The sequence below is a fragment of the Larimichthys crocea genome, chromosome XXII, assembly GCF_000972845.2.
Source record: "Larimichthys crocea isolate SSNF chromosome XXII, L_crocea_2.0, whole genome shotgun sequence".
NCBI lineage: Eukaryota > Metazoa > Chordata > Actinopteri > Sciaenidae > Larimichthys > Larimichthys crocea.
In genome coordinates, this window is record NC_040032.1 from 3331363 (window position 1) to 3358255 (window position 26893).

Genomic DNA, 26893 nt, shown 5'->3' on the forward strand with positions numbered 1-26893 from the left:
GCAAGCCAACATTTGGTAATAGCACTAGTAATCTTCTTCCCTGCCTCTGTGTGTTTTGCCTCTGTCACCTGTTGATTAATTCATTTTTAATTTTTATTATTATTTTTTAATTGCTTTTTGTTGTCTTCTAAATGTTGTTGGTTCTTCTTATTATTTTGAGTATTTTGTTCATGCTTGTCTGTCAAAGCAGGTGCTATATAAATAAAGGTATTATTATTATTATTATTATCATCATTATTATTATTATTAGTATTATTATGTGAAACCACTGGCAGAACGGTGCGTCGTGTTACACTTGTACGAAACAAGCGCGGAAGAAACCAAGTGGGAACCCAAATCCATACCACACGTGCAAAATGATCACTACACTGATCATAGACTGTAACTTTAAGTTCTAAAATGTTGACATTGATAATAAAGGTCATGGATGCATTAACAAACAGACTGGGGTGTGTGTGTGTGTGTGTGTGTGTGTGTGTGTGTGTGTGTGTACTGTACCTCCATAATACACCGTGCTAACAGGTCTGCTGCAGGGCCTTCTCAGGTTTCATAGACCCTGATGAAAAGGTGTGGGTGAGGGGTTGTCACTGACACTCGAGCTGGCCGCAGACACAGTAATATAGCCGCGATTTTGACTAATAAAAGAGGCATTTACAGCTGTCTGACATGGCTGGAAGTGGAGGTTCAATGTCTTCTTTTTGTGGATGTCCAGTCGGAGCTGGAGTGACTTCATCACCGGTGTTGTGACTTAGTTATGGGGAATTATTGGGACTTTTTTTTTTTTAGTCTACGTTGCTGAAATATCTTTTAATAAGCGTTTTTTTTTTCTTTTTTCTCAGCAACTTACCCCTAAATTCCACCGGGCATGGCTGTGTGACGCTGTGGCCGTGATGCTCTTTTGGTCTGTTCTTATCGGGAGGTTTCAAAAGCGTTTTGCTTGTTACAGTTTGTTAACTTGCTCAGATTTGTTGTTTTTTTTTTTCAGTTGATGTGCTTCTGCCATGAGTAAATATGCGACTGAGTTTGTTTCCCTTTTTTCTGTTTTTACAGAGTCTGCACCGAAATGAATTTTGATAATTAATGAATCCCTGGATCCCGCACATCCTTGAAATCCTTGAAAGTTTGTGAATTTGAGGGAAAATCAAGGCCTTAAAAGTTTTTAAATGAAACTTAATTAGATTTTCTTTACTTAACTCCAATAAATTGGCTACATTCTGCTGTGTGCATGTGTGTCTCCCACTGCCTCGAACGTTTAACCGCATTTAACTTTTATCCGTGTCTCAAACTATACCATGTTGGGTCCTTGAATTTGAAGGAACTGGGCCTGAAAAGTCCTTGAGGTCCTTGAAATTGATGTTTCAGAAGGTGTAGGAACCCTGTTGATCTATTCAATTATTTTTTTTTCAGCTAAAACTTCTTGACATTTAATAGACTAATGATTCATCGATTTATTAACAGAATCTGCTGATGTATCATTCGTGAAAGTAACATCACTTCCAGTACCTTTGTTTCACATTTTGCCTGACAGTGATGGCTCTTTTCAACATCCAGACTGATTGATTTTCATATGACCTTTGAGACTAATAATCTCCCAGCTGACTCTACAATAAACCACATGTAAATAATAGTGGAAGCTCTAAGAAGAAATACTGACTTGCATGCATGGATATATTTTTCATTTGAAATGGCTGTAGCATTGTAGGAAAGAGTAATGTTCCCCCCAGGAGTCATACCAATGCTTCCTCAGGTAGCACCACATCTGACTACAACACCATTGTATTCTCCCAGGTTACAAAGTCCAGAGTGTGTTTTGCTGTTTTCCGGTGAAGTTTAATCTCTGTGTGATTTATTTTACAGCCTTAACGCCCCACTCGCCGACACCCCCTTTACCACCACCACCCCTCCTCCCCCGCGCCCCCCCTCTCCTCCCCTCCTCTGAGGTAGGAAACCTGCGCTGCCAGCAGGAAAAAAGGAGCCCATTGTGATCAGCTCACCCCAAAATTAACCACGGTGGCAGACTGGGTGCTGGGAAACACAATGGAGATTAGAAATCACTTGACTCCTGAGCGTGATGATCAGTACTATTAGGTTACTGTATAAGTTTCAAAAGCAGGACAATTAAAAGTTAACACAGAGCTTCCCGTCTCTGCAGAGGCGTTGATACAATGACAGATCTTCTGCAGCGCACCGTCTACAGCCCGAGGTGTAGGTGGGACTGATGTGTAATTATGAGCTATTTAGGCATGTATTTGTTCTTTCGGTACAGCTCCGACATGTGTTCTGTTGTTAAATACGCTGATGGAGACAGAGGTGGTGTGAGGGCAAAACGACGATCCACGTGCAACCTTTTAACTGTTACATTATTCTCATTATAAAGCAGCACAAACAAACTTTTTACCCAGGGTTACTCAGGTCAAGTGTTACATAACAGCTCAAAGAATGACAAACCTATCAACCTGGAACACATTTATTAAATGACAAAAGCTTCCTTTAATGCCAGAACGTTTTTCCCCCTGTCTGCGACAAGAATGAAGGAAGTGCATCTTATCTGAACTGCTATTTACAGGTAGGATTTTAAAAATGTAGCTGCACTAGTCTGTACAGTATGTAGGCATGGAAAAGTAATTGAGGACTTGAAATCTATATCTTTGCAGTTTTTTTTTTTCTGAGCTTAGCTGTCTAACTAAATCAAATTTATTCCAGGTTCATTTTACAGAGAAGTCCCCCCCGTAGGCCTGCTGTGGAGGTTGAGAGAGCGAGACAGAGGAGAGAGGAAATAAATTCCTTGTTAGTCAGATGTTTGGCTCAGAGAGAGCCCACTCGCACAAACTTTCCCCTTCTTTTTATGCGCCCCTAATGGAGACTTTTTATAGTTATGACGGGTAATACAAAGATTCTGCTGTAATACGTGTTCATTTAGTCATAAAATCTGGTCATCCTGACAAATTTAGATTCTGCCGTTGATGCCGACCTATTCTTATTTAGCTTTTGGATGATGTTTGTCTGCGAGGAAGTCTGAAACTGAAGACAGTGTCCACCTGAAACTTGGGATGTTTTCAACTGAATTCAAGGAATAAATTGATCACAGTCCAACAAAATCCACTTCAGGGAGGCTGTTTTCACGAGGTTTGCACATAAATTTCAAAGCTCAGGCCGTCCGAAATGATAGGTTTGGCGAAATCGAATACCTCGAGAGATGCGACCAAGCCATCTGTTATTTTTGTGTGCTTTGGGCTTTTTCCATATCAAATTGTGCCTCACAAGGTCTGTTGTTCTGTTCTGCTCTGCACCGATGAGTTAACATTTTTTAGGTCAGCATCTGTCTTCAGGGCAAGATTTGCTAGAAGTATGAACAAAACCACTAAATACATGCTAAGTCAATATTTGTCTCAGGTATGTCGTTATTTAAAAAGCTGGTACATCAACACAAATGCTGAGACTCATCTTTGTCTTCAGCAAAGTTTACCCTCACCTACTTTAACCTGTGTGCCTGAGGAATGAGTGGCAAACACAAGTGCAAAGAAGGGAGCAAGAGTGAGATTTGATCCTAGACTGTCAAAGCCAATAAATTATTGGAGTTTTAATTATGGATTATCATTTCCACATGGATTATTCTGCTCACTGTATCAGCGTGAAAACACACTCTTCTCAAAAAGATCCGAAATCTACCGTCTCAAGAATGTTTGGCTCCGACCTGTTGTTGACTTCAGCGGCAGCCATGTTGGGGTCAGTGGCTGCGAACAGTTTGCCATCACACAGCGTCTCTGTCTGCCCGGAAGGTTCTTTTGCCATTCAAATCTCCCGTGTAACACCGTGCAAATGTTTCCCCTGTTGTCCTGCAGCCACTGCTCTACACGGCAGCGTATCGTGTATCTGGCCTGTCCTTTTCATGCTTCCTAAAGCATCCTGGCAGGTATAAAAGGGGAGATTAAGAGGCATGTCTGTTCACTTTCATCACGCCGTATTAGTGGATAGTGACCCACTTTCTCACACCTTTCCTCATTTATCCTCACATTTCTCTTTTTGTTTTCAGCGGTTTCTCCTTCCTCGCCAGACATGATGTCACTGACATGCCCATGTAACAGCAGGAGCTGCGTACGTGAACAATCCCTGCCATCAGTGAGCCTTTTCCTCTGATGTCAGTGGCTTTGTAGAATTTCTGTGTAATGCGGCTCCTTGAAGAGCAAGATGTGTTATTTTACCGGCCACCCATTAAAGTGACCACAAGGATGCATGACTGACATTTGCTCTGATTATTGGATGTGACTGGGTGTGTGTTTTTCCTTGAAGGTGTTTTCAGTTTTTCTTGTTGATGAGTTAATGTTGGGTGGAGTGCATGCTAGGAATCACGTGAGGTCATCAGAATAATTGCAGTGGAATTAAAGTGCAGTAGACAAAAAGTCAATCAGACGTGTTGTGTCAACATTGAGCAAAGAGTACAGCTCTAATCAGGCAAAAGTACTTTTACAACTCCTCCTTAATTAAGTTACCAAGCAAACAAGATGTAACCAAACTTTGACTGATCTAAGCAGCTTCCTCCATGACTTTGTGAAGTGAAGCCAATGCAGAAGTGCGGAAATCTGCAGTTCCTCAAATGGCCACGAGGCTGGCTGCAGAACGAGTCAGTCTCCATAGTCCCCTGTGTTAAAATGTCCAACTTCACAGCAGAAATAAGCATAATAAACACCTGGTACAAAAAACTGTTTTGGTCTATATGGCTAATTTCGTCATCCATGACAACTGTACTGAGGCTGATTTTTTTTTTTTTATAGAACTCAACTTCAAATTATATTAAGGCCTAAAGTTATGCATAATTAACAGCATGGCCATTTGGTTGATGCTGTTACAGGTGGCTTGTTTGACCACCTAGGTGTCACCTCACCTCAGTTCTACAGACGATTATGGCTGTGGCCAAAGCCACCACACTCTTCGCTTCGAAACGGTCATAGATACAACATCCACATTTATGTCTGCCTATGATCTAGGCTAGCTGTTTCCCTTTGTTTTCAGCCTTTGTGCTCGAGTGGTATTGATCCTCTGATGTAACTCTCTGCAAGAAAGTGAATATATGTAGCCATCGCCGACGTATAACACCACAAGTGTTTTTTTGTTTTTTGGACTGATTAGACTTCACCTCGGGACTGTGTCAGCCTGTACATGCTCCCTTCAGTTTATATCTCCCTTATTCACTCGATAAGTTTTTGCCAGTTACGGTGGGAGAAATTCCACCTTAAGCATCCTCATGTTGCTAAGAGCACAGGTGTAAATCGTAACATTGCATAAAGTCTTCCAGGAAGCCACGTCAGTGAATGCGCTCGCACATTAACAGAGCCCTGAATGGCTTACTGAAATGGAATGCAGCAATCATTAATGTTATTAATTCCACCTGTGCTTTTCCATCTCTGACAGGCCAAAATGGATGCCATGAAAAAACAGTCTGTTTATTGCATGCTGAGGCAAAACACAGGCAGGACATGAAATGGTGTGGAGGTTTTTTAAGCTTAAACTGAAGGAGCAGTCCACAGAGGTGTAAACCATGCACCTCCTTATCAAACATTTATTGTTATTGTCATCAAGCAGTTAATATGTTTTTGAATAAGAAACTCGTCAAACACTGTCTCAAACATCTTGACTTCGCTTCATGACTTGGAGTGAATACGTGGACTCAGGAACAGCAAAAGTTCTACTCAAGTGTCCCAGTATACCGTAACAGTGTGTCAGTGAGCCAGCGAGAACAATACCAGAACCTGAAACCAAAGCAACTAAATGGAATCCGGCCATCGCTTTTCCTGCTGTGACGTCAAAATGTTTTCGGTAAAAAAGGCCTTTTGACATCAACGAGGAACAAAATCCAGTGTGTGCGCAACATTATCAGTGTTGGAGCCCGATCACCTGGTATACTTTCCAGCATAGATCCACCTTCCCTTTCCTGAGCTGGACTCTAATCAGTGAAAACTGAACACACATTCAGGGGTATGCAGGGCCCTTACAAAAAGCAAACAAAAGGTATTATGAAGGTTGACTTTAACTGCTTTAATGTCTGAATCTTAGTGGTAGCAGTAGGAGATTACATACCGTAGGAGACTGGTATGTGTTTTCTCCTTTCAAAACTAGTTCCTGTGTAGCTTCTTGTGGTCTAAAAATGTCCATTCATTGGCTGTAATTGCCTCATATTAGATGGGTCTTAGGGAGCAATAAGGCCAGACGTGGAATGCTGTTGTCTTGGAGCTCAGCGGGTCATTTAGTACTGTAACCTGACTTTGGCCACTGCAGGAGGTCGAATGATTACAGGAGGGGGAAACACCCAGCTCTAATTATGTAGTCTGAGTTTCTCAAAGTGAATAGGATAGTGTGTTGATGTACAGACTGAGGATTTGTGGCTGCAGAAGCACAGGGATAAAGTTCTGCGGGCTTTCCCATGAAAGATGTAGGTGTGCGGTCTCTGAATAACCTATAGCCTTACTTCCATCTACTGTAGCTAAATGGTTGAAATGATCATCTGACGACTGTGATGATTGTCTGACTGTCAGACCTATTTGCAGTTCATGCATTCATGAGTGCTTAGGCGTTTCCCTTGGTACATTATTAATCTGGCACTTCTTCCCTTGCATGTTCACCAAATCACATGATTAAATATCTAATGTTGTTATGTAATGAGTACCGAAACTAACTAACTAACTATTTTTTCCATCTTTACGTGACAAGTGAATGCCTGAAAGACAAAACAAAACTCAAAAGTGTTCAAAAGTTTGGATGGAAAAAGGTGGTTTGATCTTGTCGCCGTTTCTGATAGAGCTGCAACAATTGCTTAAATGGTGGTTCAACATAGCGGACACCATGCAAGAGGACCCGCTCCATATGTAGATATAGAAGGGTCATTCTAAGGTAACGTAAATATAATAGTTATTATTTTCAGGAGATTATACACAGATGAAAACATAGTTATGAAGATTATATTTCATTTCTGTCAGCAGATCCCTTTAAATGTTACCCACTGGACCTTTTAAACTAAAATCACTGTGCAACAAGTGACCATAATGCTTAATGGAATGTAACCCTAAAGGTGTATCTACCTGCCGTCCTTCTGTATACACAGTTGTTTGTTCTACCAGGAAGTGTCCTGCAGACTATCCTCTTATCAGGTATATTCACCTGCACATGGCAATAGATAATGTGATACTTGCACAGATGACCTGTTACGTAAATTGTATTTGAATGCAGCAGTGTACACAGTATTAAAGCTTTGGCAATATTTTCAATATTTTCCAAACTAAGAGCAGGATCCAGCCCAGATGGCAACTAGAGGACTAGTGATGCAATTGCAATAACAACTTTGACTCTGGCCTGTGGTGGATGTTTTAGATAAACAGAATTAATCAGTAGCTGAAAATTTGAATGTCTGTATAAGATTTGCGTATTAGGTTTTAAGCTGTCAAACGGAGGCCTGTGAATATAACAATCTGTTTGTTTTACATGCTGTACCTGCCCTAACTGCTTATCGAGCACATTCCTGTCCGTGTGCCTGTGCCAAACAACCAAACCAGTCAAAAATGATCAGTTACTGAGGGTCAGAGTGCCATACCACCATAAAGATGTCATGTGTTTGATATGCTGATAGATATTGTTTTATTGAATGGCTTTTATATTGTTAGTTAGTGTCACGGTCTGTCACTTTCAAGAAGGCATTAAACTATAAAAATAGTCACTGTCTGCTGAGATTTGGTTTAGAAACAAAGTAATGGACAGACTTGATAATTGGGCTGTGAAAATGTAATGATGTTGGGATACAAGGAAAAGCTGCATAATTAAACAACCTTTTCCTCTGCAGGCAGGCTGAGGGAAAGTGGGTCCACAACAGAAATAACTAATTACACCTTGAATGAGTATGAATATCAAAGATTGATTACACAATAAAAAGAGAATATTCCTTTAAAGGACTACTGTGTAATTGCCGATTGCAATCCCCTTGCTTCACTATCTCGTTTCCTCACATGAAGGAGAAACTATGGTGGCCAGAATCACTCTGAATCAAATCACTCTGCTTCGAGAAAGGGTTTCAGTGGATGCAATATTAGTATACAGTTGTCCCTCGCTTTAACGCGGTTCACTTTTCGCGGCCTCGCTGTTTCGTGGATTTTTTTAGTGTAATTTTGCATGATTTTTTTTTTTACAGCGTACTGTACAGTATGAACGCACATTGTGTTCTGTGTCCTAAATTGGCTAAGGGAGAACCGGATGTGTTCTGCATCCTGATTAACTAAGCGAGTACTGTACAAAATGCATGTAAAAAGGTGTATAAAAGTGTGTGGTTAGGGGTTTTACGGCCTTAAAACATGTATAATAATTGTAAAACTTACTTCACAGATTTCGTTTATTGCGGGTTATTTTTAGAACGTATCCCCCGCGATAAACAAGGGACCACTGTACACCTCTGTGTGCAAGATGAGTCATCAACAACTTTTTAGTGATGATTTTAAAATATAGCCAGATTCTTGTGTACAGATGACATATAGGATAAAAACACCTAAACTTCCACTTATACCTCCAAATTGCCTTTTAATGATATTGCTTTTAAGGACTATTTAAAACTGAAAATAAATAAATGAAATAAGTGAATTTCCATAATCACCAGGCACTGTATTTATGCAGCAAACAGTGAGATCCTCAAACGGAGCACGTTATGCAAATGTATACCGACCTGCACAAGGATTTGATTGTTCCCTACTCCCCTGTTTGCAGTAAGACTTCTTTGCTTAGCTTTATTTTTGTCAGCCTCACATCTTATGAAACACAAACTGACCCTCATTCAAATAAATAAATCACTTTGTTCATTAATGACTCTGTCCTCGTGGACTTTCATATGACCACAGTTTGATCACCCATTTGTGGTGCTTCAGTTTGCCCTACTTAATCCAAATCTTCAGTCACGATATAGAAGTCACCGTAGATTAATTAATGCAGACATCACGAGAACAATATGCGCAATCTCGTGCCACTGGTGAAGTCATGCAGTGTCATGGGTGACGCAGTACCAGCTCGGGGGGCCACCACGGGTGAATTTCTGCATGTGTTATGTGTCTGCGGTCAGCTGGCCGGACCACAGCTCATTACATAACAGGACAGAGAGGGTTACTGCAGCCCGACAAAGCAGAAAACAGCTATAGGCAAGAGATGACGCAGAAGAGACACACACTTTGAAACTCTAAACATACACCATGTATATGTTCTGTGTAAAATTTAATGAAGTTTTTTTCACAGTTTTCTCAAACAATGTCAGTTTTTATACTTTTTTTTTTGTTGCTCTGATTACGGTAATCTCCCGTCACATGTCCAAAGCACCAAATCTATGTCTGATCTGTGATGATAAAAATCTAAATTGATAATCGTCCTTGTAGTTCTCATAGCAGGGTTTAGTTCAGACAGTATACATGCACAGTTCAGTTAGACAATATTATCTGTCCTGCTTAAACCGCAGACGGTTTGTCCTCAGGGGCTGTTGAGAGATGCGGCCTGAGCCTGAGGAGACTCTGGGGACTGAAGGACAATAGATGTTTTTTTCGACATTTTTCCGTAATGATGGAGTCATTGAGACTTTTCCCACCTTTGAACAGGAAGTGGGTCATTTGTTATTGTGTTTTTTTTCCTGTGGTGTTTGTCTTCAGGTTCCTGCCTGGCGGTCTCTTCTTTCTCACTTTCTGTGGTGTTTTTTTTTTTTTTCTTTCATACATTCTTTCACCCTGGCCCTCTTTTGTCACCGTGGCTCCCTTGTTGTTAGAGGTATCACACATTTTGCTCTGAATACGGTAATCTCCCGCTTTATAGAGATGTTGCGAGATGCCGTTGAGCCGGCTGAAACATTGATCCTCGAGCCTTGAGGACGTGTGCGCCTTGTACCCGGGTCATATCTCGTCTCCTACATCAGAAGTTACCGCCTTGCGTCAAGACAAGGTTGTTGGCTCAGGCACAAATAAATGGTGTTTCTTTGAGAAGGTGCCAGCAAAGTACAAGACACGTTGCTTGCTGCGTAACTTTTATTTCACATATTTAAAAAAAGTATGTGACATACCTCTGTGACAGTATTTAATTTGACCTAACTGTTTCCATGATTATCCTTTTTATAATCATTTCACGCCTGACTTTGACCCGGATCAGTATGTTCTCACATTTTAACACACATACCGAGTGCTGAAAACGATATGCCGCAGTTACGATGATTCGCACAGCCCATTTACCGACCAAACACACCTACACACAAACAAAACTCCCAGCGCCTGCAGCCCTGTACTATTCTAGTGCAGAGGAATTCCTGCAGTATCCAGTTTAACTCACTGTGACTGGATCATATTGCAGCCCCCCGGAGGGTCCTTAATACAAAAGTAAAACAAAAAGAAGTTTATCATTTGCAGAGGCCCGTTGCAGTGCAGAGCTTTATTATTTAAACTCGCTGCTGCCTGGCATGAGGCAGTTCCTGGTTAATGGTTGATCAAGGAGGATATAAAATGTTCAGCTGTTTTGTGAGTCTAATTAATGTACTCCGACTGACCTTGTTGCATTTCATGTTTCATTAAGTGTTAAGCTAAGGTGACATACAGGGCAGGACATGCACGTGTTCAGTATTCATTAGACGTGTCAGTTCCCTTAGACTTTCAGTGACGATGCCAACATTAAATCAAGTTGACTAAATGTTAATATTGCCAAGTATTAAGGCCGGGTCAGTGCAGGAATGCAGAGCTTATTAGAGTGTGACAGCTTCTCCTGGTCAGCTGTAGATTTTAGACACCGGTGTGAGCACTGCCCAGCAACACGCGGCCACATATCACGCTGAATTTTATCAGTGATAATGCCACATGGCAACATGGCTTTCCCTTTCCCGCTTTGCTCTGTCAGTGCTCGATGTCCGACCACTTCCACCTTTTCAAACACAGCTTCCTCTCCGTTTTCTGTTTGATCTGGGACAATAGGAACGATGCCTTGTACGTCCTGTGGGAGACTTGAGTCATAGTCCAGCATCCTTCATCCATTTTATGCTCAGAGATTTGAAAAGACAGCAGATAAATGTTCAGGATAAGGTTGTAGTGGCTCGTCTTAAGTCTATCCTATAGTCCTCTATGTGTGTTTCTGATTAAATATTTCCTAAAACTCAAGGAGTTGTGGGTTATAGTGTCTCCACGCAGCCACATGCACAAGCTTGTGCCTCTTCGGTATCACTTTGCTCCCATGGTGGCGGTTTTGACAATGCCACCCTGGAGTACCGTAAGTCCTTGAAAAGTAAACTGAACTCTGGTTTGTCTGCAAGTTAAATAATATAGACATTAAGAGTACATCTGATTTACTGTTTGCGTTAGGAGCTTTTAAAAATGTGTTTTCAGAGAGCAGAGAAAGTGGAAACAGAAAAACGCATAGATCTTTTTCACAGCAGACATTTTGACTGGGCAGGAAACGCACAGGTGCAATCAATAATGTTAATGATGGCTCTGTTTCAGCGCCTCAGGGAAAGACTTCTGAGAGACATCTAAATCTAACGTGTCCGCTTCTTAACTCGAACAAGACTAATCTGCCATGAACTTTGGGTAAATAAAGACACGGCTGACTCGGCTCCGTTTGCTAAAGCAGAAAATGTTTTGAATTCAACAGTTAAAAGGCAAAATTCAACAAAGATCGTCACAGTAAAAAAACTTTTCACTGGGTTTATGATGATGTCCTCACTGTCGGATATTTCCAACGCATAACTGCGGCCTCTAAAAAACTCTCCAACCTTTTATTGTTTCGCTCCACAACGTTGTTAGCGAACCACAAATTACAAGGCACGTTTTTATCTCTTTTTGTTGCCATGGAAACATGGCTTTTTTTTTTTAGTTGTGGCTGACTTTTTAGCATTAAAGGTCCAGTGTAGGATTCAGCGGCACCTAGAGGTGAAGTTGCAGATTGCGACCAAGCAAATACTCTCCCATGCCTCATCCTCTCTTTCCAAACATGTAGGAAAAACTCTCTGGCTGCCAAACTGACAATAAACGCAAAAGGCCAAATCTAGGTCAGGATTTGTTTGAGGACCCGACTCTCACTGTAGATATAAAGGACTCATTATAGGACAACAAGCAGTCTTATTTTCAGGTGATGGTACACTAATGAAAACATACTAATACATATTGTGTTCCACCGCTGCCAGTAAATACTAAATCTAACAATGGATCCTTAACAATCTTTATTTTTATGAAGTCTGGACCTAACAATACAGACGAGGCAAAATATCTAACTGACCCCAAACTCCCATACATACAATAAATTAAATACAGCCATAATGAATTACATTCATCCTACCTGTGCTTTTCCTGCTATGTTACTTCAAAAGGTTGTTTCTGAGTGTTTTGAGGACACGATCAGTTCACTTAGCCCTTCAGTCAGGATTTTGGAGGTCCATCAACCCATCATTATCTTTATCAACAGACTTAGCGAGACTAACAAGCTTATTGTTTTTGGCTTGGCTAGGGTTGGCTAGGGCTACCATGGCATCCACCACCATAGTCTTTGAATTTTCTGCTTGTCTGTTTCGTCTTTGATTCTTGCAGTTAGTGTTGCATCTTTTTATTTTATCACCGCATCTTTATCTCGTATCCTCTTATCTGTCCATCTGATTTCTGCCTTTTGCTTCTCGCTCAGACGCGTGGTGTGGTCCAGTCTCGTGGCTGCATGGTGAAGGTCACGCTGGAACACCAATGAAAAAAAAAAAAAGAAATCTGAAAGAATTTACCCCCACCCCTCCACCTCTCTTCGTCAGCCCTCACCCCGTGTTTCTCTCTCTCAGTCAGTGGTTTTATAAATCCAATCTTCTTTACTAAAATGTGTCCTTCCCTGACACCATCCGTGACCACGTCCCACTTTTTTTATGGTCTTTAAATTCTTACGGTTCTTAAGGCTCTCCTCCATCCACCATATAGTACTTAGCCCAGTTGCCAGGCAGAAAGTGACCAAGAGCTTATCCTTGTTTAGGCGTCTCTATTTAATGGTGTCCCCTGTCGTGGAGTACTTGTAATCACTTGTGGAAAGAGACTTAATTAACCACCCACATTTTAAAGTTGTATCACAGCTATCAGCTGATGGATGCTTTTGACATCCCATTTCAATATTGTTTAGATGTTTTTGTATTTGTACAGATGCTAAAGGAGGCCTAAAGATTTCTTTCATATGCCATAGCTGAAGGTGAAATGTACTCTAATAAAAATATGAAATGTAAATATCTGGCTGTAATCTGAGCTTCAGCTCAGATTTATCTTTAATTTTGCAAAGCTACGTTTGCATATATTAATCATATAGTCTGCTTAAAACACTCGTATTCATGTGTCTATCACAAAGAAAAGTTTTGCTGCCATCAGCATTACCACTCTGTCTGACACCATGCGAACAGCAACGACAGTCGAGCTGAGCCCTGACAGTGCCAGCCACAATAGAAAACAATAGAGAAAGCAACTAGGGTCTTTTGTCTTATTAGACGCAGCAGGTTTGAAAGCTGATGGTGTCACAGAGAGCGAGTCTGACCTATGAAAGACGGATGTCAAAATAAAAGCCTTGTTTTAACTGCTCGTAAATCACAAACAGTTTGTTTTATCTTCAAAAGAGGCCGCTTATCGCTGGCATGGTATTACTACATGAATTAAAAATGAATTACAGTAATGATGGCCTTTTATATCAGTCTTACTGCTGTAAAGATGTCTGCAGTTGGTTACTGATTAGCTGTTTAACCTCTTTATATGCGTCATTAACGGGCTGTAAATAGAAGAATAAAGGGACGACTAATAGGTGTTTATAATAAGAGGAAAAGGGGAAACGAGGGTGATGATAGGGGATAGTTAGTCTTTGTGACTGTTTCTTCAGGGTGGGTGGAGGCTGGGAGGTCGTCCGTCCACCCATCCGCCCCATACCACCACAGTGCCCCCTCCCCTCCTCCATCCTCCCTCCTGCCTTGGCTAGTCTCCATGTGCAGGGCTCAGGGCCTTGGGAATGAATGGCGCCCGGGCTCTGCTCCGTCTTTGAAGCCAGCCAGGAATGCGAGGCCTCTTTTTTTTTTTTTCTTCTCCTCTCTCTCTCTCTCTCTCTCTCTCTCTCTCTCTCTCTCTCTCTCTGTGTGTGTCTCTCTCTCTGTTGTTCAGGCGGCCGGCAGCACTAGCAGCTATCTGCGGCAGTGAAATATTCCCTCCGCTGCGCTCATTGTGCATCAGAGAGCCGGACGTCATCGGCTGGCCAATCAGTGGCTCCCGCTAGGCAGCCTCGGGGTCTCGGTGGGGGGAGAAGGGACTCGCTAGAAGTCTTCCCTCTAATATCTCGCTCTCCTGGTTACTTGGTGTGGTCCCTCTTTAGAGGAAGAAAGATGTTCTGAATGAGAAACAAAGACGGAAATCCTTCAGCAAATCTGTATTTAAGTTGAAACTTAGGAAACTTATTTCTTTTGCATATGGAAATCCGGAAGGTCAGCGACTTAGACTCAAAGTTTGGGTGAGTTTTCTTTATGTTTGTCTTGCCAACAGCACTTTCTTAAGTTTAGAAACTTTCTTTCAAACTAGTCTGCAAGTAGTTGGTCTCCAAGTAATTCCCAGTCTCTCTTACGACTGTTGATCCAGGCTTCCAGCTTAAGCTTTCCTGTTGTCATTGTTCACTTCTCTTGTCTCTTGTTGTTGTGGTTTGCGTGTGAGGGTATTTGTCTGGGCCGGTCACCCTCTGCCTCACCCTCCCCTCCCCTCCCCTTCCTCCCTCTCTCCTCTCTGTACATTTTGTCACTGCCTGTCCCCTCCATCACTTCCACTTGAGCGCTCCCCTGTTTGGGAGCCTCTCTCTCAGTTCGCAGAGGGAAGAGAGGAGGGCTCAAAACCACACACACACACACACACACACACACACACATACACACGCACATACACACGCACATACACACACACATACACACACACACACACATACACACACACACACACAGACACACCACAGATCAGAAGGCCCTTCATAAACACATGGAATCCCCCTTAATACTGTAGTTTGAAAGGCTCTTGGGAGGTGGGTTTTGTGTGTATGCAAAACGACCACCAAGGATCATGTTTGACTCAGGTTTTTTCAGCTCAGCCGGCAAACTTGGCAATACTGTGAAAATGTTGCCCATTGAATTGATTATAAAGGAGTTTCACTTGTGATCATTTGCCGCAGGAGTCTTAGATTTGCTGTCGCTACTTTTGGCTGGTAAAAACCCCAAAACAAAAATCAGCTGTCTCATAAAGCGGCCAGCAGCTTTCTGTCGTATCAGAGTTGATTAACTGGTTGGCTTCTCTCTCTCTTGTTTTATTGGCAACATTGACCTTTGTGCATGCGTGACAGGTATGCAGCTTCAGCTTGATGACAAAGTGGTGGAAAGGCATGACCCTGTCATTAAAGTCCACACTTAAACCTAAACCTATCATTAACTTGCAAGGGCTGGTTTCTGAAGTAAAGATGATTTTTGGGATTGCTGTTGATGACCGTTTTCCCTGTGTTACAGGACTTTTATCCCTTTAAGGTATTAAATTCTGTGCATTTTTATATTTATTTTTTTATTTAAGTAAATTACAAACTTGTGGAAAATTAACCCACCATAAACAGTCTGGTCAAGATTGAAGTTCATTTGAGTTTGGTGATGAAAAGACTATCCAAGTCAGCTTCTATAACACGAGTGATACAGCCGATTCAGTTAGAAAGACTCAAATATGATTAATTATGTGATATTTAAGCTTTTCTATGGGTTCATTTTGCCTTTATATTGAAAAAAATTGGTGATATATCAAAGGGCATATAATCTGCAAAACCCTCCGTCTTCTATCACAACATAATAACCTGTAAAAGTTGCTTCAATGTCCCAAGAATAATGAAGGAAAAAAGGGTAGACAGGTTTTTAGTGATGTATAATGAGGTATTATGGATCTGTGACATGACTAATCCTCCCTGATTTCTGTTGCTCCATATGAAATTCCTGACATTTTTTTGTGCGTGCGCTGCGACGTGCACCACCAAACCTCAAGACCCTTAATTAGAGGCCTCGTTGATGCAGAGCGGCAGACAGGCACCTTCAACAGGTGGTCAACTGTACTGACCTATAAAACCAAGCTGCAGTGAACTGTAAGAGTCGGGAAAACCCCGAAATGATCGTGTGTCTTATGAAAAAAAAAAAATACTGTCAGCATAGACTTATCATTAAAGACGAAGAGGAAAAAAAGTAACTGCTGTGTCAGGGAATTTAATTTGAATTCCTCACCTTACACTTCACTGCTGTCAAGTTACTATTTTGTCTAAACTAGTTAATCAATCGAGTATTAATTAGGACAATCAAAGCAGTTCTCAACTGGAGAAACCAAACATATTTTCAGTCAGTAGAGTATATGATTTGTCTTTACAAATTCTAACAGATGGAGCGAGATTTCTCACGAAAGGAATTTGACCCAGAAATGCCAGGCTAAGATTTATCAGTAGTGATTTACTTCTTACTTACTTCTGGCATCTTACTGGTATTGGAGTAGAAAGCACCCTGCAAAATGGAGATCTTACTTTTGCATGCGTGCACCGTAAATGTGTTTTTCTTTGATATGGGAGTGTGGGTTGCGGGTGCCAGCAGCCAAGGGGTTGTGCCAAGTTAAAATTCTGATACAAACATGTTTGGTTGAACTACAAAGCAGTAAGCTATTCAATGAGGCATTTGTGAAGACTACACAAAGTAATGTGATATACAGAGTATGTGTCAGTCACTCTCATTTGAACACACATTTCGTCTGACCGTTTCACTCTTGAGCAGTCATTTTCCACTGATGTAGAGCCCCAGGCTGATAACTGGTCTGTGTTTATGTTTTCTCCCTTAGGAGCTACTGAGCAGACCTTTTCAAGTGGCTTTGTATAAACAAAAAGGAGGCAGGAAAATGACCTAATTAGCAACAAGCGTGACAGACAACCTGGTGTAAATGTGTTGGTGGTAATTCCCCCCAGTTTCGCCCACAAGGAAGACACATGCATCAGCGCACTGCCCTTCCCTTCCTGCCACTGGCCCCAGTCCTCCATGGATTCTTACAGCTTACACTTTGAGAGAATGAACAACGTGGACCTGCATCCTCTGAGCCTGCCTGTCAGTCGGCTCTCCCCAGCCAAGTCCAACAGCAGCATCGCCGACCAACTTGCCCATCACCAACACGGCAAAGGAGACTCTGCCTATAGCTCCTTTTCTGGCGGGTCAACTGCCCCAGACTACCCCTCTCCCTTTCTCACGGATGACCTACAGTCCAGTTCCCTCCACTATGCTGATCTCAAGTATGTAAAGTCCATTTACCATCCGACCCAGGTTCTGCAGTCTGACTCAAAGACCATGGACCAGCTCTATCGCTCTGTGGAAGCGTTCTCCCAGCAGTACCGCAGCAATGACAACATCAATGCAAACCACCACAATGGCAATGAGAGTTTCCACACCAACAACAAAGCACTCTCTAAACAAGAGGTGGCTTCAGGGGCTCCGTCCCAAGGTGCTTACCCTCCAGTCCGTCCTCCTCCAGTTCCAGCACGCTTGGATAGTTTCATAGCTACGAAAAACTTGGAGAACACCAGGGTCCACCGCCACAGTGCTGAGTTTCAACCCCAGCAGCCACAGCCTCAACAACAGCCCAGACCCCACAATCGACAGTCCCATGGTCTGAATGGCTCAAGGCCTGAGACTGCTAACCCAGGTACAGGAAGCCTCAATTCTGACCCAGTGTACTCAGTTTGGAGGGGCTCTCAACCGCAACAGCCACAGGCCCAGCAACCATCAAGCCACCGCCCCCACCTCCAGCCTCATGATCAGACCAGGGTGCCGTTGAACCCAGAATACCTTTTCATTACAGATAACAAAGCTGCCTCTGAGCAGCAGAAGTCAACAAACATCCTAAGCCGATCACCTCCCCGAGGTACGAGCCAGTCTGAGCACCAGAAACGCAGACAGCTCTCAAGCAGCGATGCATGTAACGGAGACCATCACAAGTTCGGTGGTAGCAGTAGCCATTTTGAGAGTCAACGCAAAAGGTCACACTCGGCTCACGATTGGCTTGGTTCGGAGCCAGCCCGAGCCTCCAGCCCCTGGAATTCAGGTCAGAGTTTTATCAACAGCAGCATCCAGCACAAGGGTCAGTTTTACTTCGTCACGGGAGTGTGTAAGCTGTCGGAATCTGGTACGAGGACACACTCTGCATCTGTGTGTGGGTCGGAGACTGGGAGTGAGAGCTCCACTGTGTTGGAGACACACCAGCTCAGAGAGAAAGAAAGATGCCACAGCACAATGGACAATATGTTTCGACCTCTCCAAGAGAGCTCTCGCTCTTCTAGTGGTGTGATTCCAGATGAGAGAGAGGTTTTCACTTCTGTGTCTCAGGGCAAGGACCTGTCCTTTAGGAACCAGGATCAGGAGAATCGCAGACTCTCCCTCATCTCGATGCAGTCCTCTCGAAGCTTTGAAACCTTAGAAGAAATCGACATGACGCAGAGTCGGGATATTGGCCGCCACACTGCGAACAACCCAATATTCTACTGTGGACCTGACAGAAACTGTTCACCACATGCATCCACACAAACGAAGGATGTCACTTCACTGATCAGCAACGAACCACCACACAAAAGAGAGGAGCAAGCAAAGAGAGGGAAACGGCAGCCCCTGGGAGATGTAGCCAGCGAGAGGATAAACAAAGAAACAACCCCGCTTCTGTACCACCTTACTGGAGCCAGCAGGGCAGCATTACAACCTAAAAAGAGTTCTGATTTCAGTATGAAAGGCAAAGAAGCAATCGTAAACAAAACGGGCCATGGAGATGTGGCTGTTAACGACAATGAGAGAGCTCCAAAAAGTGACACAAGCAAGAACGACAGAGGGGAACTTATCTCAGCCTGTAACACACTAGATGACTCATTTAAAAAGTACTACAAAGAAAAGCTGAAGGACGCCCAGTCTAAAGTCTTAAGGGAGACGTCATTTAAAAGGAGGGACCTGCAGCTGTCATGGCCACACCGCACCAGGCAAAAACCTGAGCTGAGACCTCCAGTGATCCACACTTTCTCCTTATCACAGGATTCTGAGACTTCCACAGACACACTCACTCCCTCTGTGATCTCTGAGGAGACAGAGAGGGGGAGCATAGAAGAGGTCAGTGAGAGTCAGAAGGAGATGGACAATGAGACTGAAAAGGAAAACGGGAGACCGGAAAATGTGGCCCAACCTCAGGTAGCGCGCATTGGAGGCAGGAAGCGTTTGACTCAAGAGCAGAAGAAGATGTGCTACTCCGAACCGGAGAAACTCAACCAGCTCGGCGGTGGCCCCGTCCACTCTGCTTGCCGCTCTTTCGGCAACGAAGGTGACATCCTGTTTGCAGTTGAACGTGAGGTTGAAGAGCATGCACAACAAGGAGAGCAGGGACTGGTTGCTGCGCGGAGAAAGATGTTCGAGACAAGAGGTCGAGCCCTTTCAGCCTCTAGCGCTTCAAAGACGAACTTAAAACATCTGCAACACAAGGCCCTGGTGGAGTACATGGAGCGGAAGACGGGCCAGAAAGTGGCTGAGCCACAGCAACCAGCGCCTCAGTTACCACCTCCGTCCAGACAGAGGCATTCTCTGGGGGAGAAACCATTCGACTGGGGTTCCAGACCTCTATCAGCAAATAATGAAGGCAAAAACACCAAGAAGAAACTCCACAGACCGCACTCTGCAGGACGCATCCTTGATTCCTCCACCAGCTCCATCAGGTACAAAAAAAAGCAGAGCCAGAGCGCAAGAATTTTGTTGTATAGATAAAATCAAACATTTTAAATATTCTATGTAAATCTTCATAGGTATGCCCAGTTCTTCTCAGCTCAGTCTTGTTCAGGCCAATATGCTGGCCAGTCCAATAAACCCAGATGGAGGGAGAGTCAAGGTCCATCTCAGGGGAAGTGTGCCTCAGTGGAGAGTCTCCTGGATCAGCCAGAACCACCTAGTTTCTTCAGGAACCGATCGACTTCCACACCACATGCGTTTGAGGTGAGTTCAACTGTGAAAACACATATCTGTGACAAGTAGTTAGCGCTAACGAGGTGAAAATGCATTGGTAGATACAGTAAATGACTTGCCACAATTGTGGAGTTTATTAATAAACCCACGTCTGGCTGCTTCACACTCATTTTATATACTATTGAATTCAAAAGACAACATTTAAGTGTACTATTTTTAAGTATACTGATCCAGACTGAATTCATGTGTTTTTTTCTGCAGGGTCTGCAGGCAGAAGACTATGAGATGGATCCATTACCAGTTAACACTATGGAAACCTGGAGGTATGTACCAGCGCTGCAGATAAATTGGGACGTTTTCAGTGGTTTTAGGTCAGGAGAGTATTAGGTCAGTGATGTGTACACTGTGGCACAGACTATAAATCTCCACTTGATTCATTGTGGCACTGCAAAGTCAACACCCACCTGCTCCTGCAAACCAGCATTCCTTTTCAAAGATTTATGCAAGGACTGTAAAAGAATAATAATAGACAGAACCATTTTCAAGGAGTCGGCCTGTTTCTCCAAACAGCACTGTGATTTGTAGGAATATCAAATTATTACTGCCAGTCCTAAAATAACATTTTCCAGAGCCCTTTTATGATGCATATGAAAATGTTCTTTTCATTTAAAGGACAATATTTTCTCTGTAGTGTGTATAAGTTTGTATGACTGACAGTGTGTTACACGTTTAAACACTGCATGTCACTGTCAGTCCTCAGAAAAATGCCACTGAGGTCTCCATAGTAAAGCCAGCTCCTGAGGGCCAGCAGCGTGTCCGTGTGGTTGCACAAAGGGGGAAGTCCATGGAAGAGCTTGGGGCATCAAAGTTAACCCGACCATCAGCCATGAGTAAAAGTTCCGAGCAGCTGGATCAACTGTGGAGGTGTTCGAGTAGACCAGGAGGACCGGGTGGACTGGACAGAGACAAGAGGAGTGTTTCATACCTTGGTGACACCAGAGAAGCCCAGGGCCAGGAGAGAGGGAGGAAGAAACAATACGTAACAGACCAAGCGGCAAAAGAACCAGAGACTGTTGGTCTGAAGAGCACTCAGGGACAGACACAAAACCAAACCCAGAGAAAGTCTTTGTTGAAGCAGAACTCAGAACCGGAGGAGGACGCTACAACAAGGAACTCTAGTAGATCCACCTCGCCAGCCCCCTCCTCTTCCCGGGCCAGGGTTCACTCTGGACCTCCGGGAAGTCACGGTCCTGTCACAGATGTATTCAGGTCCAGTAGACCGCCCAGTGAGACTTCATCTAACCCACCTTCCCCAAGAGGTCTTGAAACCAGTGAGAAGGAGATCAAATCCACCTCGTCCACCCCCACCCAGACAAAGCTTCTTTGTGAAAACAAGCCTAGCTCCAGGTGAGATTAGACTCTATAGCAATGCAGTATTTGTTTCCTCTGTGAACTGATTTGACTAATTGAACATGCCTCACCACTCCCTGCTATAATACATCATCCAAACAAACTCCAACAGGTGTTTGGGATTCTGCAAATATGACTTTGGCCAGGTTTGATTCTTAACCACATTTTTTTGACTTCCAGCAGAGTCAGGACTTCTTCTTCTGGGACTGCATCAGAGAGAGAGCAGTCAGTGGATGAACCAGGCAGCAACGGCCAAACGCCTGATTCAAACCATGAAGTGTCTCTGAGCTGCGGCGTCACCACAGATCCATCACTGTGGATTCTCCCTCCGGAAGAAGAGAGCAAAGAGGAAGTCCAGACCTCGCCGCTGAAGGACAACGTTTTTGATGACAGCCCAGCCCCTCCGACGCAGGCAAGCGAAACCTCTACATCTCCCTGCACCTCCGTCTCTGACGCAAACATCAGTCAGCAGGTGGAGGACGAGAAAAATCCAGAAATGGGACAGGAGAAGACGGGAGAAAACCAGGAGATGCTGGAGAGGGGAACACCGGAGGGAGAAACAGAGAGCCTGGAGAAGCCCATGGAGCGACCCCAGTGGGAGGAACTTGTAGAAGCAGTGGTTAAGGCTGACCAATCGTTGGCCAGAGTGCTGTACCCGCTGGCGAATCGTAAGACGGCACTTATGCTGATGGAGCAGCTGCTGTCAGAGGACACGCTGCTGATGGAGGAGCACTACAAGAAGAAACAGGAGCAGAAAGGAGCTGTGGAAAGGTAAATGTTAATGTCCTGGAACATTACACTTAGAGGTTATGCTCTGGTAGTCATAAATACACTCCCACTAGTTTCCACTGGCCTAGAGTGGACACTGAGAGCATTTTACTGCGAGTTAGAAAGGACAGCACTCACCTGAGAAAACTTCTGAAATGATTTAAAGTGACAGAAAAGAAATTGGCAAAGTAATGGAAGATATCGAGACTTGCGTTGTAAATTTTCCAAATCCTGACTCTCAGGACTAGTTATCTTCTAGATAAACACAGCTGTGTAGATGGAAAAATAATCCATCTCACTCACATCTTCAAAACTGTTTTGGAGCTGTGTTTTGAGTGCAGACGAGGCCAACTTCATTAGGATTCCGAGCTTAATGTTTCTCTAAGAAACTTGACGCTGGTTTTTAAGAACCGAGCTCCACCAGTGCTGTGTTACCGTTTGTTGCATCATGCCTGCTATCTGCTTACTGCTGTACCTGCACTCGGATTACTGCGAGTGTAAGCACATTTGAGATACACAGAGAGCGAGAATCATCGGTTGCATCAACAGGTTGCAAGAAAGCTAGCTTGACCTGAACACCTTTTTTTTTTTCTAGCACTGAAACCGTCGAAGGGGCTGAACCGTCGGTTCCTGACAGCCTCAAACCTCAGTGTGCAGACTTGCAGAGCAAAGCTGACGTCACGGAGAAGAAGGTAATAATTAATTTATGCAAAGTAGTGGATGACGGAGAAGTGGATGTGATCTTTTTACAGTCAAAAGAGAAGAAAGGGCATTACGAAGACCCCGAAAGAAAACAAAATGGGACGGAGAGATGGCAGAAATGATGAGAAAGCAGAGGAAACTTCGCGGTCTCACTCCATTTTTCTTTTAAACAGTAACCCTGATGATTTCATATTGATATCATCCCGACTGTTTGGCCTCAGGTGGAGTCATTTCAGACTGATATAGTCACGTCTCTCTTATCACATGATGTACAGTCTACCTCTTATCAGTGTCTCCCACTTGCCTAATGCTTGGCTCAGCACATAGCCTCCCCCTCTCCCTGACTACCTACCATATTTACTTTTGATACAGTATACAGCCTTTATTCATGATTCTATGACAGCAAATGCAAAATAAATATTTCACCGTGTGTGTCTGCGTTATTGCCTAAAATCGCTAACGCATTACATTCTCTTGCTTGATCTAACAGCGTCTCTTAGTGTCTTATATCGAGTCGCGTCTGCGCTCACTGGAAGAGATGCGGGGCCCCCTCCAGACGGAGATTCAGGAGAACGTGGCCCACGGGGAGACTCTAGAGGTGCTGGTGCGTGAGCACTGTCTTCCCGTGGAGCTAGAGAGGTACAACCTGTTCATAGGAGACCTGGAGAGGGTTGTAAACCTGCTGCTGTGCCTGTCTGCTCGCCTAGCCAGAGTACAGAACGCCCTGAGCACCGTGGACCAACACACGGATCCTGAGGAGAAGGTGAGGAACTGAGGCCTTCATGTTGTCCATAGAGAATATAAGGCACACAGAAGGGTTAAAGGTCAGCTGAATCAATATGTACTAATGTACTACAATGCACCGTCATGTGCTTCGTGTTTTAAAATCCCATTTACGCTCCTGCCTTTCCCCCCTGAAGATGTTTACACATACATACATGCATGTTAAAAGCACACCGCTGGCGGTGCTCCTTGGGGAAATGTGTGAAGTAAACTCAAAGATCTCATGATTCACTGCAGTTCATTTGGAGCTTGTGGCCAAAAAAGACGACCATGAGAAGTGTAAAAAGTGTGCGGCTGCTCCCATGCCCTCAGCTATACTCGTTCTGTTTACTTTAGAACAGCAAACACGCCACTCGAAGCCAAAAGTTGAAGGGCGACTTTAACAGGAGTCAAGGTTTCTCACCACGTGGAATTCGAAAAATCTTGTTGGGGTTTATCTGTGTTTAATTGCCAATTCTTTTTAGCTTATCTGTGTTTGAGCCCGACGCTTTATCAGACATTTATCAGAGTATTCTTGATGTCGCGTTTGACATGGCTGCACCAGCTGGGTTGATATATTGAGACATAATTGCCTGAAAGTCATCATGCTGCATCTAAGGGTAGTTATATTACACTTTATTTCAAGTATAAATATATTAAGAGCATGAATTTGGTCTCTTGTGATAGCTGGTGTCACAAGACCTGACTTAAGCTCTGTGCTTTGCTTTGTCTTCCCTCTGGATATCCTGTTTCATTATGCACCCCGGTATTTCCAGCATCAATTTATGTTTGCATGGATGCATTAGATTTCTAGATTTATCCTGAAAGGGCTCCTTGTTAGTTTGTCCATCAGGCATAAGCCCAGCTGATCGTGCCACACACTGAGGGCTTGTTAGAGGCTCATTTGTTTTCTTGCTGTTATCAGCAACACTGGTATTTACACTGACTCACCGAAACTCCAGCTCGGTTTCGGTGACATTTGTATTTACCCTGCCCTCTGTTGACATAAGGAAATACTGCACCTCCTGTCCTGTGGCTGTTTGAAACATGATCGTGCAACTTTCACAGCTCCCTGTTACACCGACCAACATATTAGCTTTCAATTAAAACAAAAAATATAAACCAAAATGTGGCACTTAAAGCTTTATGCTTTCTAACAGCAGTCATCTCAAATTCTGTATTTGCCTGATTCTGGTTACAGCAGGTTCTTCATTTCGTATTATCAGCATGGGTCCAATGCTCTGCGAGGCGTGAATTCAAAACCAGAATAAGGTTAAAATTACAATAACTGACCCAACATATTTCTTTGTCCTCACCAACATCAACCTTTTGACTATATCAGGTGTAATTTATCTTTTTAATTCCCCTGTCTCTGCTCTCAGCAATCTCTGGACAGTCGCCACCGTCTGCTCTGCAAACAGAGGGAGGACGCCAAAGATCTGAAGGATAACCTGGACCGGAGAGAGAACCTGGTTTCCACCTTTCTTTCGCGTCAGCTGTCCGCCGAGCAGCTGCAGGACTACCGGCGCTTCGTCCAGACGAAGGCGTCGCTGCTCATCCGGCAGAAGGACCTTGAAGAGAAGCAGAGACTGGGAGAGGAGCAGCTGGAGGCCCTCTCCAGCAGCCTGAATCTGTGAAGCCTTCAAAGAAGATGTTCAAAAAGACACATGGAGAGATTTGGCTGTACTTTTCTGGCTCGGTTTGCCCCTTAGACACAAAAGGAGTGGATTATAAGTGGTTCAGCTGATATCTCCAACCCCTTTGCACACTGTTATGGCTGTTTGTTCTGTCTTTTTAAAGAGTTGACAGGGCCTTTGGGAATCCCATCATGCCATCTGCTCTCCTCCCATAACTATAGGGCGTACATGAGATGACAAATTGAGACTTTCTGTCATCTACAGAGGGTGCCCAGAACACTCTCCCACCCAATCTGCGCCCATTGTCGGCCTGCACAATCTGCAGCGTGCATCTGAAGACGTTTCCCAACATGTTGTACATGTTTCCGTTGACTCTGAACAGACGTCTTGAACTGTTTTTGTGTGCCTTGATTATTAATATTGCTGTGGAACGTTTCGTGTTGTTTTCTCTTAGAGCTGCTGGGTGGAAATTTTACCTGTTAGCAATTCAGCCTTCACATGTTCACACTGTCCTTCACTTTTCATCATGATGGTAGTGCTTACAGTCCTGTATCTGCACATGTGGAAACCTATTATAAGCTTTAAGGTTGTATTTTGACCAGTCAGAAGGCTTCAGTGAAAGAGAGTAGCGTGAGAGGGGGCGATCTGCTGCATCATGTCAGTAAAATGTACAATAGTTGTAATAGATTTAATCTTTTTAAATGTTCTTTTTTTTTGTATGTGTTTCAAATTAAGGCACTAAAAACCAAAAAGGGTGAATGAAAAAAAAGCACTTTGAAATGATACATAAATGCACATTTCTTCAAATCAGATTTGTTTTCAGATCTCAAGTTGAAAGCCTTACTCCATCCGTTTAAACAAGATTTCTCTTTTACTTCTTTTGTTTGTTCTGTCATTCATTTTAAAAAAGAATGACGAGTTAATGTTTTTTTTTTTTCAAAAGGTGCATGAGGACACCCAGCAACATTACATATTGTGTACTTTTCCAGCTAATTTCATACTTAAAGGTCCAGTGTGTGAGATTTAGCGGCATCTAGTGGTTAGGTGGCAGATTGCAACCAACAAAATACCCCTCACCTCACCGTCCAATTCAAGGTGTGAATGCAAAACTATGGTAGTCGTGAAACTGGCAAAAAAAGACCCTATTTGGAGACAGTATTTTGATTTGTCCATTCTAGGCTTTTGTAGAAACATGGCGGACTCCGTGGAAGAGGACCCCCTTCCTCTGTAGATTTAAAATACTCATTCTAGGGTAAAGAAAGCATAACAGAAACACAGTTATACATATTATAGTGTTTTGATAGATGTCCCTAAATCTTACACACTGGACCTTTTTATTGTTGTTAAATGTTGATGATTTCATAGTGGAACAGCTCCTCATATGGAGGTGCTAAACCTCTTCTAAGATAACTAAGCAGTTATGTCCCTTAGTATTTTCTCCCAATGTCCCCTTGTCACAGAAGTGACACGAGATACTTGAAATACTTTTTTTTGTTTTAAAGAGTAAAGTCCACAACCTTCACTTCAGGTGTCTTAAACTCATTTTCTATTCTCTACCTCCTCAGTGTAGCCACTTTTGGACACATGTAGCAAGTTTATTTAAATTTATACG

At 43.2% G+C, this 26893-nt stretch overlaps 1 protein-coding gene across 4 annotated transcripts in view; it reads left to right on the forward strand.

Moving 5' to 3' along the window:
• shroom1 (shroom family member 1) overlaps window positions 1-26884 on the forward strand; it is a 30510-nt gene extending 3626 nt beyond the window's left edge. For 2 of the 4 annotated variants that reach the window (XM_010729365.3, XM_027273594.1), the window contains exons 2-9: window positions 16866-19758; window positions 19846-20032; window positions 20264-20325; window positions 20756-21409; window positions 21593-22183; window positions 22776-22872; window positions 23373-23645; window positions 25027-26884. In XM_010729365.3, coding sequence (XP_010727667.3) covers window positions 17060-19758; window positions 19846-20032; window positions 20264-20325; window positions 20756-21409; window positions 21593-22183; window positions 22776-22872; window positions 23373-23645; window positions 25027-25281 — 4818 coding nt within the window. In that variant the 5' untranslated portion in view covers window positions 16866-17059 and the 3' untranslated portion in view covers window positions 25282-26884. Of the gene's footprint in view, window positions 1-14197; window positions 14488-16865; window positions 19759-19845; window positions 20033-20263; window positions 20326-20755; window positions 21410-21592; window positions 22184-22775; window positions 22873-23372; window positions 23646-25026 lie in introns of those variants that run through there. The other 2 variants (XM_019259659.2, XM_019259660.2) reach the window with 2 other exon arrangements.
• Window positions 26885-26893: the final 9 nt, after the last annotated feature.